This window comes from Oncorhynchus tshawytscha, linkage group LG22 (genome assembly GCF_018296145.1).
Source record: "Oncorhynchus tshawytscha isolate Ot180627B linkage group LG22, Otsh_v2.0, whole genome shotgun sequence".
Lineage (NCBI taxonomy): Eukaryota > Metazoa > Chordata > Actinopteri > Salmoniformes > Salmonidae > Oncorhynchus > Oncorhynchus tshawytscha.
The window spans coordinates 34,905,571-34,923,748 of record NC_056450.1 but is presented as its reverse complement, the minus strand read 5'-3'; the positions used below and the strand labels follow the sequence as shown (position 1 = coordinate 34,923,748).

The 18,178-nt window shown below is 43.9% G+C and overlaps 2 protein-coding genes across 3 annotated transcripts in view; one reads left to right on the top strand and one right to left on the bottom strand.

Annotated features, from left to right (window-relative positions):
- The first annotated feature begins 3 nt into the window (after positions 1-3).
- Positions 4-6,795, top strand: ddx20 (DEAD (Asp-Glu-Ala-Asp) box polypeptide 20). The gene is made up of 11 exons (XM_024395702.2): positions 4-236; positions 2,061-2,155; positions 2,330-2,498; positions 2,626-2,740; positions 3,360-3,502; positions 3,653-3,791; positions 3,946-4,004; positions 4,162-4,244; positions 4,366-4,471; positions 4,863-4,964; positions 5,111-6,795. Exons 1-11 carry the CDS (start codon positions 41-43, stop codon positions 6,412-6,414), a joined length of 2,511 nt encoding a protein of 836 aa, XP_024251470.1. The 5' UTR covers positions 4-40; the 3' UTR covers positions 6,415-6,795.
- A 4,245-nt stretch (positions 6,796-11,040) lies between these two features.
- LOC112229716 (potassium voltage-gated channel subfamily D member 3) overlaps positions 11,041-18,178 on the bottom strand; it is a 294,564-nt gene continuing 287,426 nt past the window's right edge. For both annotated transcript variants that reach the window (XM_042304117.1, XM_042304118.1), the window contains one exon: positions 11,041-13,786. In XM_042304117.1, the coding sequence (XP_042160051.1) occupies positions 13,609-13,786 (178 nt within the window). In that variant the 3' untranslated portion in view covers positions 11,041-13,608. The remainder of the gene's footprint in view (positions 13,787-18,178) is intronic.

Genomic DNA, 18,178 nt, shown 5'->3' with positions numbered 1-18,178 from the left:
AACAGCAACATCTCGCGATACTACCGGGTTAATTTGAAACATGGCTTCCTCAATGAAGAAGGCTGCCCACGATATTGAAACGCGAAAACGGACTGATGATGTTGTCTTGTCGGGCGGTATCGACTTCAACGCCCTGTTGTTGTCGCAGCCCGTGCTCGATGGACTGGCGGCTTCTGGATTCAAGAAACCGTCTCCAATCCAGCTCAAAGCCATTCCGTTGGGGCGATGCGGACTCGGTATGATCTGGTCGTCAGCGTCTACAGTAGTTAACGTTACGTCTTAGCTAGCTAGCTAGCAATTTTATGTCTTAACCACCTAACTTCCCGTATTCTAGTCAGTTTCTAGTCTGTTTTCTAGTCTGTTTAGACTCATTTGAATTTATGCCGCGTTGATAACCAAGTGGGATGGTGGAAGTTACCAGTTGGGAAGTCGTAAATACTAGTTTGATGCGTTCACGTGCTTTGAATTCGTTGAGAAACGCCGATTTGCCAACAAGCTGCGTCAACTATAAATTAAAAGTAGTTATCATGCTTGTAAACAAATTATAGTGTTCTCAAAAAATAAAATGAATTAGATCTCTTTTTGTAAATAATGTTTTGTTACATTTAATAACCAAAGATGGTGGATAAATTAAGATAGTTCACTCAGGCCTTTTATCATTGTCTCCCATAGACACCAATGCAATAGCAGCTGGGTCTGGTCTACATAGTTCATTGACTTAAATTGCAGAGGTGGGACCAAGTCATTGTTTTACAAGTCACAAGTAAGTCTCAAGTCTTAGCACTCAAGTCTCAAGTCAAGACCTTCAAGTCCTAAACAAGTCATAACGTGCTCCACCAAATGTAATACCATTTCATATTTTTAACGAGTAGTAGTTAATAGTTAGTATATTACATTTACGCAAATCATGAATGCTTTTAAAAATATCTATATATTTATTACTTTACTTTCTAAATAAACTTTATATTTCCATGGAAATACATGGGTAGCCATGAGAAAGACCCCCCCCTCACATAGTGATCGACTGTCGAGGATCCCTATGGGGTGCAATTGGACCATGTTGACTTGTACACAATCACCCGACCTTAACACACACACACACACTCTGTGTGGTTACAGTAGGCTAATGTATGTCAATGGTTTCAGGAACAGAAGTAACATCAGGCAGGATTTGGGCTACCAACTGCCTAGCCAGTTGTAGCTCAATCTTGTGCAATGATCACGTTCCCGCACTGGCTGACTGGGTGGAGGCTCGTGATTTAACGTTATATTAGCCTACATGATACACTAGTAAAGTCTATATTAGCCACGACTTACCGTTCTTCGTGCAGCTTCAAATGTCGAACAAAGTTGGAAATTGTTTGTGCCTCCGTCTGTCATTTTCTTCCCGGATGTTTTGCAAGTTGCCATCTGTTTTTTGTTGATACAGCGTCGTCTTTATATCAGAAAATAATAATTTTGGGTGTCATCTTTCCAAGGGCTCCATCTGAATTCACCTGCCGACGTTCCTCTGCACTGCCACACACAACTTTTTCTCAAAATGTCTGCAGTGGAAGGTGGCACCGCTACAACAATGATTGTCAGTCCATGAGACATCCCAAAAATGAAGAGTTGATGTGCTGCACACTTTTTTTAATAGCATCATTTTAAATATTTGGGCTTAGGGAGGGTGTCAGGTCGAATCATAAGGCTCAAGTCCATGTCAAGTCACGAGTCATTGGTGTCAAAGTCGAGTTGCAAGTCGTTATATTTGTGACTCGATTCCACACCTCTGTTAAATTGAACCAGAAAAAAACAGCAAGGGTGGTGTCTCACTTCCTCTTCAAAGTCTGCCCACGATATTGAACCGCGAAAACGGACTGATGATGATGTCTTGTTGGACGGTATTGATTTAGCCTTAAAGGCTGTTAGGTGACGTCAGGCTCACGTGCATGGCTCTCAGGTGTTTGTCACCTGATGCATGTGCAAGTGTTTACATAGTTTACATAATATTTACAGATAGCTATTTAGGACAGGAAGCTGGCAACCTACATGTCTCATGTCTGTGTGCTGTATTTCAGATCTGATAGTGCAGGCAAAGTCTGGCACAGGGAAGACCTGTGTGTTCTCTGCCATCGCCCTGGACTCTCTGGTAATGGAGAACACTACAACACAGGTGACTTGACTCACTCAATTTATCATAACAGAGACATGCATTCATTTCACATGTCAAGGTTGAATGTCATCTATGACATCTATTTGCTTGACTCTATATTTGGACAGATTACAGGCAAATCTTTGACATAGGATGGACATTGTGTATTGACCAAAATGTCCCTTCCTGTGACAGGTGCTGGTGCTAGCCCCGACCCGTGAGATAGCAGTGCAGATCCACTCTGTGGTGATGGCTATAGGCAGTGCCATGGAGGGCCTGCAGTGTCATGTCTTCATTGGGGGGACGCCCGTCAGCCAGGACAAGATCAGTCTCAAGAAGTGCCACATCGCTGTGGGATCACCAGGTCAGTGACTGTAGGCAAACCTATACAGTTCCTTTGTCTTATAGGTAAATAACCATGGCAACAGTATCATGTGTATCAAACAGGGGCATAAGTCTAATTGTATATCGATGTGTTCTTCCCTGGCCAGGACGTATCAAGCAGCTGATTGAGCTGGGTCTTTTGGTTACCGCCAGCATCCGTCTGTTTGTGCTGGACGAGGCTGACAAACTACTGGAGGAAGGCAGCTTCCAGGACCAGATCAAGTGAGACACACACACGGGTCTTCGATCAACTCCACCTGACGGACTCTCTGTCTCTCCTAGAGATCCTATTTCTATTACTAGAGCGGCTAAACCCTTAAAGAGCCTAAATGGACTGAAAATGGCAGCCATTGTGGTCAGGGAGACATCCAAACCAGTCTAATTGGAATTAATGACAAAGGCATAGGTGATGCATTTCCTGCTTTTACTCGTGCAGGATAAAAAGTAAGGCATGTAAATATCAGAAATGATGTAATAGAATTGTCAACCTTAAATATTGTCATCAGTCTTTCCCATATTCATTTAGCAGTGGCTTTTTAAAAATATATATACATATATCATTTACAGGATGCTGAAATGTTTTCAGTGTAAACCTAAATGACTAAAGACAGATATAACGTATGTAGAAAAGTTAATGGAGCGATACATATATTCTTTTAAAGAAATTTTCTTTAAAACAGCACCATTTTGTGTCTGTGGCCAAAAGGCGGGCCTTTAAAATGTTTGTTTGGAGACTGGGCTATTGGCCATGCCCCACCCTTACCAAAATGGCTGACGTTTTATTCAATCATAAGAAGGTTCATGTCCATTATAATATTCTTATTCCTAATTCTATCTCTAGTTGGATATTCTCCTCTCTACCGGTCAACAAACAGATGTTAGCCCTGTCTGCCACCTACCCAGAATCCCTTGCCCAGCACCTGGCCCACTACATGAGAGAGCCCACCTTCGTCAGACTTAACCCCTCCGACCCCGGACTCATAGGTCAGTATCACAGCTCAACCAGTAACATCCAGGTACAACAGGCATCATGTCCCAGACAGACACAGAGATATTCCATGATTTTGGGTCATGATTAGCATGAAGATTGTGCTGTGTTTTATTTCACTGAGATGTGTATTCTGCCCCCCTCAGGTTTGAAGCAGTACTACAGGCTGGTCCGCTCCCATGCCATGCCCCATAAGGTGTTTGAGGAGAAGGTTCTGCTCCTGCTGGAGCTGTTCAGTAAAGTTCCCTTCAATCAAGCTCTGGTGTTCTCCAACCTGCACACCAGGTAGGACCCTCAGCTGTAGGGTTACTGTAAAATCAACGAGCTATCTGAATAACTGTCTACACAGTCATTTGTTTTGCAGTGTAGTCTCCCTATTAGTAGTTTGTTTCATTTTTATTTTTGTTCAATAATTTTTTTATGGTTTTCATCCCTACAGGGCTCAGCATTTAGCAGACATTCTGTCCTCGAAGGGCCTTCCTGCTGTCTGTATCTCAGGTGAGAGTGGGCCAGGGCCAGCAAGGAGCACTATACTAGAGTACATTACTCTTACTATATTCTACTGTTACTGCTACTAGTCTACTGCCATAATAAAACTGAAGCAGATGTGATGTGGTGTACAATGCTGTGGTGTAACGTGTGTGTGTGTGTGTAGGTAGTCTGAGTCAGGACCAGCGAATGGAGGCCATGTCTAAGCTGAAGCAGTACCAGTGTAGAGTACTCATCTCTACTGACCTGGTGAGTGTTTCAGCAACATGACCTCACAATAACCTCACAAAGGGCTCTCCTATCCTCACAAATGTCCTTAAGAACAGAACATTTCTGTACCACTTGCTAAAAGCAGCCTCCCCTCTCTCAGACCTCCAGAGGTATAGATGCTGAGAAGGTGAATCTGGTGATCAACCTGGATGTTCCTCAGGACTGGGAGACCTACATGCACCGTATAGGACGAGCCGGACGCTTTGGTGAGTTCTGCCTGTCGACACAGCCATTATACCGCCATCACAGGGCTAGGACGTCAGTCTGGTCCTAATGTCTGTCTTACACTGCTAGTAGAGACTAGCTGTAGACCTCGGTCTATAGATTGGTTCCAAGGTCAACAGGTTGGCTAATCACTCAGCTGTGTGTGTGTGGAGGTGATAGACAGAACCCTCTTGGCGACTACAAACTGGGTCGTCATGACAAACTCAGGCTAGCAGGAGTGGCTTCCTTCTGTTGTCAGAACTTTGCTTTACCTCTCCCTCTTTTACACACACACACACACACACACACACACACACACACACACACACACACACACACATCTGCTAGCTGTTGTGGATGGGTCCTCATAAGGAGTGTTTCCTCTTGTCCCAGGTACACACGGGCTGGCAGTGACCTACTGTTGCCATGGTGAGGAGGAGAACAAGATGATGGCCATCGCTCAGAAGTGCAACCTAATTCTTTGCGCTCTACCAGGTAAGATCTGAATGTCCTTGTGACCTTTGCTTTCAGTCATAGATCAGATTGTGGATTTTTTTTCTCATCTTTTTACAAATGAAGCATTAGTGTGGTGTTGCTGTGTTATTGTGATGGATCTCCTAACCCCATCATCACTCCTCCAGACCCCATAGAGCCAGGGCTGATGCAGGAGCCTTGTGACTGGGATATCACTGTGGAGGCCCTGACACCAGGGACTAATTCCCAGGTGTTCCCCAAGACAGAGCGAAGGAGACGTGCTAAGACCGAATCCCCAGCCCCTAAACCCATCAGGGATCAGAACCCCAGCCCTGTCCACCCAGAGAGCACTGAACCCAGCCGACCATGTAAGAGCCAGCACACAGCCAGTCCTGTGGCTAAGGCTAGTCCGATGCACAAAAATGCATCCCCTGCCCTGGATGTCCTCCTACCCCCTCCCAAGGCTTCAGTAGTCCCTGGGGCCTCCCTAGCTCTCTCCCGTAAAGAGCAACAGGATGCCCTGCCAAAGATCCCTCCGCTCAGCGCCTTCAAGAGTCAAAGGTCAGGGATCATGACCTTCCAGGAGGCAGAGCTGGACTTCCAGAGCTTCATCAGGGAGGGGCTGGGAAGGACAGTGGAGGTCATCCGACAGTTCAGAGGTCACGGAGACGACGGCGAGGGATTTAACGGTCAGCACGGCTACGAGGAGTCTCATACACTCCAGGATGACGATGTGCCACTCACACACACACACATGACACGGAACGGAGAGCGTCCACCAACACCCACACAGCTTCCTCTAAAGACGAACTCTGACCCGTCACCTTTGGAGTCGACTTCTGATGGGTCCAGCTCTGACTGTGACATGGAGGAAGACCGGCAGGCTGACGAGTCAACGCAGAGCTCCACAGATCAGACCAGAGGAGCTGAACACAAACCAATCATTCCGATTCAAACTCAATCTGCACAGCAATCCACAGTCATGGATGGGGCAAGGAAACCAAAGTGTATGCCACCTAGCAGCCAACCCAACTCACCGTCTGTACCCCATCCTAGCCACCACAGATCCCCCAGACCAGAGGGGAGAGCTGTGAGTACAAACCCCGGGGAGGGGGAACCTTTGTTGTGGAAGGCAAAGGACAGAGAGGCTACAGCACAGCAGTGGAGTAGGGAGACGGCTAAGAAAGTCAAAGGGGAGAAGAGAGATATTTTAGAGGAGAGGAAGGTGCCTGAGAATCGAGGGAGTGAGAGGAAGAGGGACAGAGTGAGTGAGGTAGAGGAGGAGGAGGAGGATGATGGTGAGGGTTATGAGGGCTACTGGAGGGCCTACTACAGAGCTTGGGAGGATTACTATGCCTCCATGCCCCCCTCTCACCACCAGGGTTACCATGGCTACCACAGTATGGCATCCAGCTGGATGGCTGCCTACCGTATGAACTCTGTGTACATGGAGGAACTGTTAAAACACTAACACAGGGCTTCACACGTAGACCAGAGAAACTGAGTTAAACTTCTGCCAAAGACATGAGCTATTCTTTCCACTCAATGTCTGCTGTTATCAGTGAAACAAACACACAGTTAAAGATGGTTAAAACATTAAAGATCTCTTTGTAGAAGCAGCAAACGGTGAACAAACATGAATAATTTCTTCAGTTATTTTAAGGAAATCACTGATTTCCACGTAACAATGTTATTTTGCTGTACACGTTTTGGTCTTCATTTTGAATGTGAAATGGTGGACTTACGCTAATTTTATTGCATGGTAAATTAATGACTTTACTACGTGCATTATTATTATGCCTACTTTGTGTACATGTGTACGTACTTTTATAATAAATATCCTTTTGTTCAATATGCCTCCTTTCAGACCTTATTTGATGCCCCTTGTCATTCCGTATAATAATATAGTATATATTTTTTGCTCCATCTTATTCCAGAAACACAGAGAAGAACATGGGCCAATTCTGATTATACATTTTTTTAAATAAATAAATGTATATATATTTTGTCCAATCAGCTCTGAAAAAGATCTGATGTGATTGGTCAAAAGACCAATTATTGGGAAAAAAAGATCAGATTTGGGCTACCTGTGTAAATGCAGCCATGATGGTATTCTTGGAAAATGCTCAGAGTCGTCAACCTCAGAATAACACCGGCTAGAACAGCAAGGTCACACGGATCAAACCTGAATACTCCAATCAGCCAGCAAAGCCCTGCTCATCAAATCAGGCTTGGAACAGTCTCTCCCTCAATATGCCACTCAATCACAGAACACACTTTAAATTATGACCAATTCACCCCATTGACATATGTCATAGGCTAGCTAGGTCAAGGATGCTGCTATCAAAAGTATTCCGTTTGCTCTGTGCTGCCTGGTGAGAGGAGAAAAGGCTTGGAGCATGGCTGTGTTTGCAGGTTTGGGAGACATTTTACATTTTGTTTTAACTGCAAAGATATGAGTAAACTAAATGTGGTACTGTTGACCATCAATGGAAGGAGAACCGCTTTTCCGTTTCACAACAAGACGAAGGCCAGGATTCCGGTTTGGATCCTCGACATCTGGGCTTTCAGGTTACTTATAGCTATCCTTTCAATGGCTCTGGCCAGACGTTATCTGTTTTACATGATGTGCCGTCGTCACGTAAACAAACACGTGACGTTTGGCGCATATATTTTGGTTCCAGTGTGGGGCTGCAGCCTGACTTTAATAGTTATTCACTACACGTGGATATTTAAAGTAGTCAGGCAACACGGTAACAAAGTATCAGACCGCGGGATTCAGCTGAGGCCCTCTGTGTCGAGGCACATCTGGAGTTGGCCTAACTCTGTTGTTTCAGCACCGCGGATAGCACCGGGGCAAACGTTCAAATACTTACTAGCGGCTGTAGCGTTGCGGATTCTGTAACTCCCACGGTGCACGGTGATCACAGTGTCTGAGGAGACCAGCACCCCTGCAGCGGAGAAAGCTCAGGAGAGAGTGAGGGCTGTGTGTCTCCTCACCCCCACCGCTAAGGAGAGGGGACAGAAGAGGACAGAGGGGAAACTGGCCAAGCGCTTTGGGTACATCATCACCTTCACTCTCTTCTGGATGCCCATGGTTGTGATTCTGCTAATACAGCCATGGTGACAAGGGGCAGAGACTCAGTGAGTAGGCTATATCATGAAATTATTAGAAAATGAGTCTTTACAGCTTTCATATTAATTTACAACTTTTACAGTGTTTAATTTTGTAGGCTACTCTTTCATCCCCTCTTCTCTCCCGTCCTCTTTCCCTCTCCCCTGTTTTCCTCTCTGCCCCTGCACCCCCTCCCTCTCCCCTTTTCTCCAGCAGAGCTGGGTCTTGAAGGAGCTGGAGACCTCAGCCATGATCCTGACCTGTGTCCCTGTAGCTGTGGACCCCCTCATCTACACCATGGTCACCAGACAGTTCTGCTCTGAGTTCAGCAAACTGCTCTCCTCACTTCTCTGCAGGGGCTGAGGAATCAACCCAGACCCAGGAGGACTGAGAACTGGGACCCCTGGACAGAAGTCAAGGCTGGTCTGCGGAGGATTCAATTGTAGTGCCCTGTCAGCACAATATCATTTCATTCAATTGAGAATTCTATCATCATGTGCAAATATTCTAATAACATCTCACTTTTGAGGTTTTTACCTGAGTTTATTCAGGTAAATATTAAAACATGCTAGCCAGGCTGGTAGCCTTTTTATCACATGTATAGATGTATGAATTGAATAGACAGTAGCTAATGGGATTGTACAGTATGTGCCGTAACGATGCCTTTATGAGGGGTATGACTGTTTAGCGTCTGTACTTACTGTCATCAGCATGTGTGAAATTGCAATTAGTGAAGGAAGAAAAGCTACTTACAACTATAACACACACACACACACACACACACACACACACACACACACACACACACACACACACACACACACACACACACACACACACACACACACACACCACCACCCCCCCCAATGTCTGTTAGTGGATCAATGTCTGTTAGTGGATGACATAAGAGACAGAGTCAGAGGTGGTTTCGGCAGATATAGATGTTTTTATCAGGCGTTTTCACAGTCGGGACACAAGACAAGGTCATAAATAATAACCAACGACTGACAGGATACGCACAGCATTAGTGTCAACAACGACAGGAGTCAGGGGAAAGCAAAGAGTGATGGAGAGACTGAGCCGAAGAAAAGACAAATTGGCTAAGGGAAAAGAAAACAAAAAAGAAGAGAGGACTGACACAATAACAGACCTTAGTGTTAATCATTAGGGAAAAGATAACAATGATTTGACACTTTTTAGGGGAGTATTGTGTGTTTGATCACTGCCCCCCCTACAGTGTCATGGTAGGCTAGACTGCAAAGTCAGCCTTTTTATTTGATTTAAGTCATGATATGCAGGACTTGTGATAACACTTTTCTATTTCAACCCAATAACGTGAACCTACTTTTACAGACTGCTGTTGTCTCCGCTTTTCTGTCAGTCTAATTAAAATAGTGTTACAACCAGGCCTGGAAACTGTGAGTAAGTTGTAATTCACTTCGGAAAAGTGCCTGCCTGGCTGTGCTTGTTTCTCTGTTTGCTCTGTGACAGAGAGCGTCTGACTGTGTATTACACGTACACTAATAGCCCATGTCGGATTTCCCCTCGACCAGGCCCACAAATTGGGGAAAACCAATATTATTTCCTATTGACCCCAATTGTAAAATTGGCAACCTCGTTGTTAAATATTTGTTATAAAGAAATAACAAAACATGCTGAAAATGTACATGTAGTTAGGTCAAAAATCCCAATCTACAGTTCACAATGCTCCCACATAAGGAAAGAGCCTGCGAGAAGAGCCCTGTGGCTTCAGGCTATTCGGTGTGGGATATTTGGGGACGCGGAGTCCAAGTAGGCTATGTATGGAAAACATTTAATCACAGGTAAGACATTTAACTTGTTTAGTACCATTCATTTGTAACTCCACTAACTGCTTGTAGCTGTATGTAGCTGTGTGTCTGTTTGTTTGTGTTGTTGGTCTTGGCTAGTTTAATGTTCCGGTCAGTAGATAGCTAGCACTCACTCACTCAAGTGGCTGCTAGCATCGTCATGAAAAGGGGCATGAGGGAAGCCCTACAATATGTTTTTCTAAGTAGTGAGAATGCTAGGGAGCAGGCCATGTTGGAAAGTGATCTTTAGACTTTTGTACTTCTCTTAAATGTAGATTTGTAATTGACTAAAACAAGCAGACAACAAGAAAATTGCGTTTGAAAAAGGTCAAGTTTTTGTTGTGAGCCAATGGAGTAACTTACAGTGCATTCGGAAAGTATTCAGACGAATAAGGTGAACCTTCGCCCCAGTCTGAGGTCCTCAGTGCTCTGGAGCAGGTTTTCATCAAGGATCTCTCTTTACTTTGCTCTGTTTATCTTTCCCTCGATTCTGACTAGTCTCCCAGTCCCTGCTGCTGAAAAACATCCCCACAGCATGATGCTGCCACCACCATGCTTCATTGTAGGGATGGTGCCAGGTTTCCTCCAGACGTGACGCTTGGCATTCAGGCCTCTGATTTCAATCTTGGTTTCATCAGACCATAGAATCTTGTTTCTCATGGTCTGAGAGTCCTTTAGGGGCTTTTGGCAAACTCCAAGCGGGCTGAAGTGCCTTTTACTGAGGAGTGCCTTCCGTCTGGCCACTCTACCATAAGGGCCTGATTGGTTGACTGCTGCAGAGATGGTTGTCCTTCTGGAAATTTCTCCCATCTCCACAGAGAACTATTTAGCTCTGTCAGGGTGACCATTGGGTTCTTGTTCACCTCCCTGACCAAGGCCCTTCTCCCCCGATCGCTCAGTTTTGCCGGGTGGCCAGCTCTAGGAAGAGTCTTGGTGATTCCAAACTTATTCTATTTAATTGGGGACCTTCAATGCTTCAGACATTTTTTGGTACCCTTCCCCAGATCTGTGCCTCGACACAATCCTGCCTCGAAGCTCTACAGACAATTCCTTCCACCTCATGGCTTGGGTTTTTGCTCTGACATGCACTGTCAATGTCCTTAGATAGACAGGTGTGTGCCTTTCCAAATCATGTCCAATCAATTGAATTTACCACAGGTGGACTCTAATCAAGTTGTAGAAACATCTCAAGGATGATCAATGGAAACCGGATGCACATGAGCTCAATTTCAAGATTCATATCAAAGGGTCTTGAATACTTAGGCAAATAAGGTATTTCTGGTTTTTATTTTTAATACATTTGTAAAAAATGAGAAAAACCTGGTTTCGCTTTGTCCTTATGGGGTATTGTGTGTAGATTGATGAGGACATTTTATATTTATTCAATTTTAGAATAAGGCTGTAACAACATTTTTAGAAAGTCAAGGGGTCTGAATACTTTCCGAATGCACTGTAGGTAACCACAGGTTGTTTTCCCTACAGGAGGGCAAGATCGCAACGTTCTATCCCATAACGACTGGGTCTATACTAGATCCTGGGAGCTATGGTCACGGAATACATAATCGAGTTCTAAAGTAACAATACCTGTGCTTACAAATGCAGGTCATCCACTAAATAAACAATACCATTAACTTCCTGATCCAACATAGTTGAACCCTTTTGGTTTGGTTGAATCACAGGTCCTGTGTCATGTCGTAGATAGATGCCATGGATCTACTCTGCATTGCCCCTTTGTGTGCCTGTATCTCTGGAAGGGTTGGTGTCTGAATTCAGTCTGAATATACTGAAATGAACTGAGCCCAACTCTAGTGTCTGGTAAAGAGACATTTCAGACCCTGTAACCAAGAAGATAAATGGCTAGTGTTAGATGTTAAGGTTGGTTTAGGTCCATGGGTGGGTGTCATCCAGTCCTCCATGTCTCTGTGGTCACCATGACAACAGATGTCCCAGGTTCAAGTTCTCCAGGAAAAAAATAAAACATTTAAGACCTAGAATGTCCCAGGGGAAAAACATGGAAGGCCACAGAAAAAGTACAAACACCAAGTTTCTATCCACATAGAAGATTACAGACACCCAACAACTTTGAAAAATGCCAGCTGAGTTTGGGGAGAAAACATTGACGACTAAAAACAACTACCAAAAGCATACTGTTCTTCACACAGAACGGAGGAAAGGATACAACAGGACGACAACGAGAGAGAAAGAGATACACAGGACGACAACGAGAGAGAAAGAGAGTGAGAGAGGACAGCTTCACTGGCTCTGCCAAACAATGGGAAAATATTACAAAATATTCTATTAACAATATTCACAATATAACCCAGGCTCTGGACAGATCTCTGTCAGAAATTCTCAGCAAACACCTTGTGCTTTTAGTTAGACGTGGTTTGAGTTTAAATACAACCTTTTTGGTCTTGGTGTTGGATAATGAAGCAAGTTTACATAAAAGGTCTGTTGAATATCTACAACTAGAGCCCAGAGGAAAGCAAAGGGAGGGAAACCGACCTACAAAAAAAGAGAGAAATAAAATCAAGAATTTACAGGCACATATTGTGTAAAAGGCTTCCAGCTGAGAATTTTGGACAAAAATATGTCCAGGAGCTTTCCATGAGTGGCAGCTAGTCACACATATACAGAGCCATGGACACTTACAGAAAGAGCTAAACTACAGACAGCTCCTCAAACTCACACACACTCATACAGGCATACACACATACACGTTCACAAATATAAGAAACCCACTAGTATCTCTGACACAGACACCTACCATAGTTTGATCTGTTAAGAATTTTCACTGTGAAATGAAATTATACCTGGGGAGAAAATAAAGAAGAAAAAAAGATTTGGGATGGTGATTGACATGTATCTATGACGACAAATAAGTGGATCAAACTGAATCCAACCATAAATAACATAACAAACCAGAGGAAAACTTTAATGATGTCAATATGTCTAAGTTATTTTCTTTGATATGATCACTGTTTCCTGCTGTAACGATGTAAAGACCAGACAGGTCAAATGTCAAACTCAGGTTCCAAACCATAAAAAGGTCGTCCTTGCTATCCGGGATCCTTGGGACATCCATACCCCCCATTGAAGTTGAAATTTAAAATGGTTAGGGTGAGGTAAGGGTTATTGTTATGGTTAGGGTTAAGTGAGTGTTATTGTTAAGGTAAGGGTTAAGGTTAGGTGAAGGTTATTGTTAAGGTAAGGGTTAAGGTTAGGGTTAGGTAAGGGTTAAGGTTTTAGTGTAGGGATGTCCCAATGATCCCGGATAGCACAAAAGGTGCTGCGTGCCCAGTGACATGTGACTTTACTGCTCTACATCTCTCCAGCGACCCATCAAGTGCTTCTCTTTCTCTTTCATACACTCCAAAAACTCAAACCTTTTTTATTTTCTCTAACACACATTCTCTCTCACACACACTTATAACCTACCAAACACACACAAAACGCACACTCAAACATACAGAAGCGCCCAGACACCTACAGTAGACTGTATCTAAAATCCATCCTCCATTTCTACAGGAAGTCCATGTCATTACAGTAGATCTCCACTAGTAGGCAGTCCTTCTCCATGTCTTCAGTCTGGGACTCGGCCTTCAGAGCATTCGCCTGCTCGTCTGTCGTATCCTTCGCACTGTCCTTCTGTCTATCTGCATGAGTCTGTCTATCCATCCTATCTGTCTGTCTGTCCGCGCGTCCTGCTGCGCTTCTACTCTCACAGCGCAGACACCTTCACAACATTCTGAAGGGTGGGGCCTGGGGGTGGAGGGTGGGCGTCGCTCTCAGGAGTGGTTGCTGGGGGCGTCGGAATGCTGATGATCGCAGTGGTGATCGTGCCACTCTGGCAGTTGAGGCGCGCGGGTTCGTCCACACGCATGTTCAGACTGGAGCGACTGGAGAGAGAGAGAGAGAGGAGGGGAGTGGAGAGAGAGATAGGCAGGGAGTGGAGAGAGAGAGAGGCAGGGAGTGGAGAGAGAGAGGCAGGGAGTGGAGAGAGAGAGAGGCAGGGAGTGGAGAGAGAGAGAGGGAGGGGAGTGGAGAGAGAGAGAGGAGGGGAGGGAGAGAGAGAGGCAGGGAGTGGAGAGAGAGAGGCAGGGAGTGGAGAGAGAGAGGAGGGGAGTGGAGATAGAGAGAGGCAGGGAGTGGAGAGAGAGGCAGGGAGTGGAGAGAGAGAGAGAGGAGGGGATGAGAAACATATTTTTATGAGACCAAATGTTTATTTGTTTTGTTATTTTTTGTTGAGGGGATGTTACAGGTACATTATCCATTTCAAGTTATCCATTTATAAAACCTGTTCCTGTAGGCTGCCACTCAAAAGAAAAAACCCAGAAGAAATACACAGTTTAATAATAAACAATAAATTCAGTATAAACAGGAATAGAAAATAAATAAATGTGGGCCTCCACCCCCAAACTCCCATCCCATTCCCCCAAACTCCCATCCCATTCCCCCAACCTCCCATTCCATTCCCCCAACCCCACCCAGCCAACATGTCTCCATCCAGTGGGCACGCAATCACCAACACTGGACAATTGAGTGGAAAAATGTCGCCTGATCTGACGAATCCCAGTTTATGTTGCGTCATGCTGATGGCAGAGTCAGGATTTTTATTTTTTATTTTATTTCACCTTTATTTAACCAGGTAGGCCAGTTGAGAACACCTTTATTTAACCAGGTAGGCCAGTTGAGAACACCTTTATTTAACCAGGTAGGCTAGTTGAGAACACCTTTATTTAACCAGGTAGGCTAGTTGAGAACAAGTTCTCATTTACAACTGTGACCTGGCCAAGATAAAGCAAAGCAGTGCGACAAAAACAAAAACACAGAGTTACACATGGAATAAACAAACGTACAGTCAATAACACAATAGAAAAATCTGTATACAGTTGTGCAAATGAAGTAAGGAGGTAAGGCAATAAATAGGCCAATAGTGGCAAAGTAATTACAATATAGCATCACTGGAGTGATGAGGATGTGCAAGTAGATTTGGTCGCAGCAGCATGAGGCCATGGCCTAATCCTGCCTGGTGTCAAAGGTACAGGCTGGTGGTGGTGGGGTAATAGTGGGTAATGGTGTGGGGAATGTTTTCCTGACACACGTTAGGTCCCTTGATAACAATTGAGCAACATTTCCATGCCCTGAAGAATTCAGGCTGTTCAGGAGGCAAAGGGGGAAGGCGACACAGTACTAGGTGGGTGTATCTAATAATGCACTTTGAAATTAATTTAGTAACATTTCCCCAGAAGCATTTAACTGCAGGGCACTCCAACATCATATGGAGAAATGTGCCTACCTGATTTAGGGGACACCGTAAACAGTTGCGAGTTGGAGCCAATCTCATCGTAAAACATTTCCTTGATGTGAAATAAAGTCTGTGAAAGAACTTAACATTTATAAGTTGATGGTTCAGATTACGGGATGCCAAGGTCATATTTTTCCTCATTCTGTTCCAGTGAAATGATTGTTGAGATTCAATTAGATCTGTGGACCATACTTTTTTAATGGCAAGCTCAGAATATGAGCTTTCCAAAAGTTGTTTATATATTATTAAGATCAGTCATTTCGGGAACCCAGATAATTTATTTATAAATCCCATAGGGATGCACGATATATCGTGAGCATATCAGAATCTGACAATATTAGCTAAAAATGCCAACATCGGCATCGGCCCGATGTCCAGTTTAATGCCGATGTGCAAAACCGATGCCAAAGCTGACGTGCATACCTATATAACGTAGGTAGATGACGTGCATACCTATATAATGTAGGTAGATGACGCGCATACCTATATAACGTAGGTAGATGACGTGCATACCTATATAAACGTAGGTAGATGACGTGCATACTTTTATAACGTAGGTAGATGACGTGCATACCTATATAACGTAGATAGATGACGTGCATACCTATATAAACGTAGGTAGATGACGTGCATACTTTTATAACGTAGGTAGATGACGTGCATACCTATATAAACGTAGGTAGATGACGTGCATACTTTTATAACGTAGGTAGATGACGCGCATACCTATATAAACGTAGGTAGATGATATAATGACGCCACGAAAAATACAGCTCTACACAGAACAAAAGCTGAAAAATACTAAGTGCACACTTCCAACAACTAAACAAGTTCAAGTTGAGCATTCATTTAAAAGAGTAAGAACATTTCAGCGAGACAATCCATTAACGCCAAGATCATTTAATTCATTGTGCTGCTTGCTATGGGTGCCACGACTGACATTTGGACCAGCGATGTCAACCCCATGAGCATGCTGAGTCTGACAGCACAGTGGGTCGACGAGGATTTCGTACTGAGGAAAGCCGTATTGCCCAAGAATGTGCTGGTTCTCATACCGCTGCTGCCATTTCAATGGCATTTGAGAACATGTCTGAAACTTGGAAACATGAACACACTCCTAGTGCCATTCGAACAATTGACTATGAACTACTGACTAAGAAATAAGCTAATCAACTGCGTCTGCAGGAGACTTGATACCCTCTGTCATGGCATTGAAACGCCTGCTCAACAAAACTGCCCACAGACCGCGCTGTTAAAACTTACAAAAGTACTCGAGGCTGTGAACAAGTGATTCGGTGGTATTCTCTCTGAGCCTCTTTACCATGTCACCACCGTGCTCGACGCTAGGTACAAGGACCGCTACTTCCATGCAGACAAGACACAGGGTTTACTTGAAATATTACACAGCTGGTTCAAGATGGAAACGGACACAGTGACAGTGCGCACCGAGGAAGAGAGGCCACGGACAGAGAGCTGAAACTTTACTGCTTGACATGTATGATGAAATCCTGGTTGAGAATGAAACATCTAAACAAATGAACAACGAAACAGCACAGTAAGTGAAAGAAATAGGTTTAGATGATGTTTTACTGGGAATGGGGACATATGTAAATGCCAACAAAATAAAGTTTTGGTCAGTGTGGTGTGTGTAACCTTTATTTAACTAGGCAAGTCAGTTAAGAACACATTCTTATTTACAATGACAGCCTACCCCAGCTAAACCCGGGCAACGCTGGGCCAATTGTGCTTCGCCTTGTGGGACTCCCAATCACGGCCGGATGTGATACAGCCTGGATTCGAACCAGGGACTATAGTGATGCCTCTTGCACTGAGATGCAGTGCCTTAGACTGCTGCGTCCATGTGTGTGTGTGTTAACTATTTAACTGTCCTATAATGTTTAAAAGGCAGCTAAAATATCGGTATCGGTTTGTTTTTTGGCAAAGAAAATATCAGATATTGGTATCGGCCAAAAATGTCATATCGGTGCATCCCTAAAATCCCATCATTGGAAGGTTTGGTAGTTGGGTTTCGCAAGGGAAGTTGTAAATAGTTGGGGAAGTTGTAAATATATATATACTTTGTATATATATATATATATATATATATATATATATATGTGTCTTTCAAATCTTGGAATGCTCTCAAACCATTACTGTCCATGATATCGGCACGGCTACGAGTTCCACATTTTGACCATTGGGGTGATGCAAAAAGCCGCCCTCCACATTGCAAGGCGCTATTGTGAAATATTGGAGTATGGGTATGAGTATGGGTATGAGTATGGGTATGAGTATGGGCATCAGTATGGGCATGAGTATGAGTATGAGTATGGGTATGAGTATGGGTATGAGTATGGGTATGAGTATGGGTATGAGTATGGGTATGAGTATGAGTATGGGTATGAGTATGGGTATGAGTATGGGTATGAGTATGGGTATGAGTATGGGTATGAGTATGAGTATGAGTATGGGTATGAGTATGGGTATGAGTATGGGTATGAGTATGGGTATGAGTATGAGTATGAGTATAGGTATGAGTATGGGTATGAGTATGGGCAATTTTGATTCCCAGTTACATTGTTTTGAAAGTTTGTTTAATTTAGTTTAAATTGTTTAAGGGATATATCAGTGAAGACCAAAATGTATATTTGATACAGTCGCAAAGCTAACTAAAAAGCAGCATTCCCCGAGGCGATGGCTTTCACTTCAGCAGTGATAAATTCATGAACTTCTTTAACGAAAAGATGATCATTAGAATTAACAAATTACATTGTCCTGAGTCTGCACAACTCTGCCCCTGACCTAGGATCAAGAGAGACACTCAAGTTTTTTAATACTATATATCTTAACACATTGATGAAAATAGTCATGGCCTCTAAACCTTCAAGCTGCATATTGGACCCTATTCCAACTAAACAACTGAAAGAGCTGCTTCCTGTGCTTGGCCCTCCTATGTTGAACATAATAAACGTCTCTCTATCCA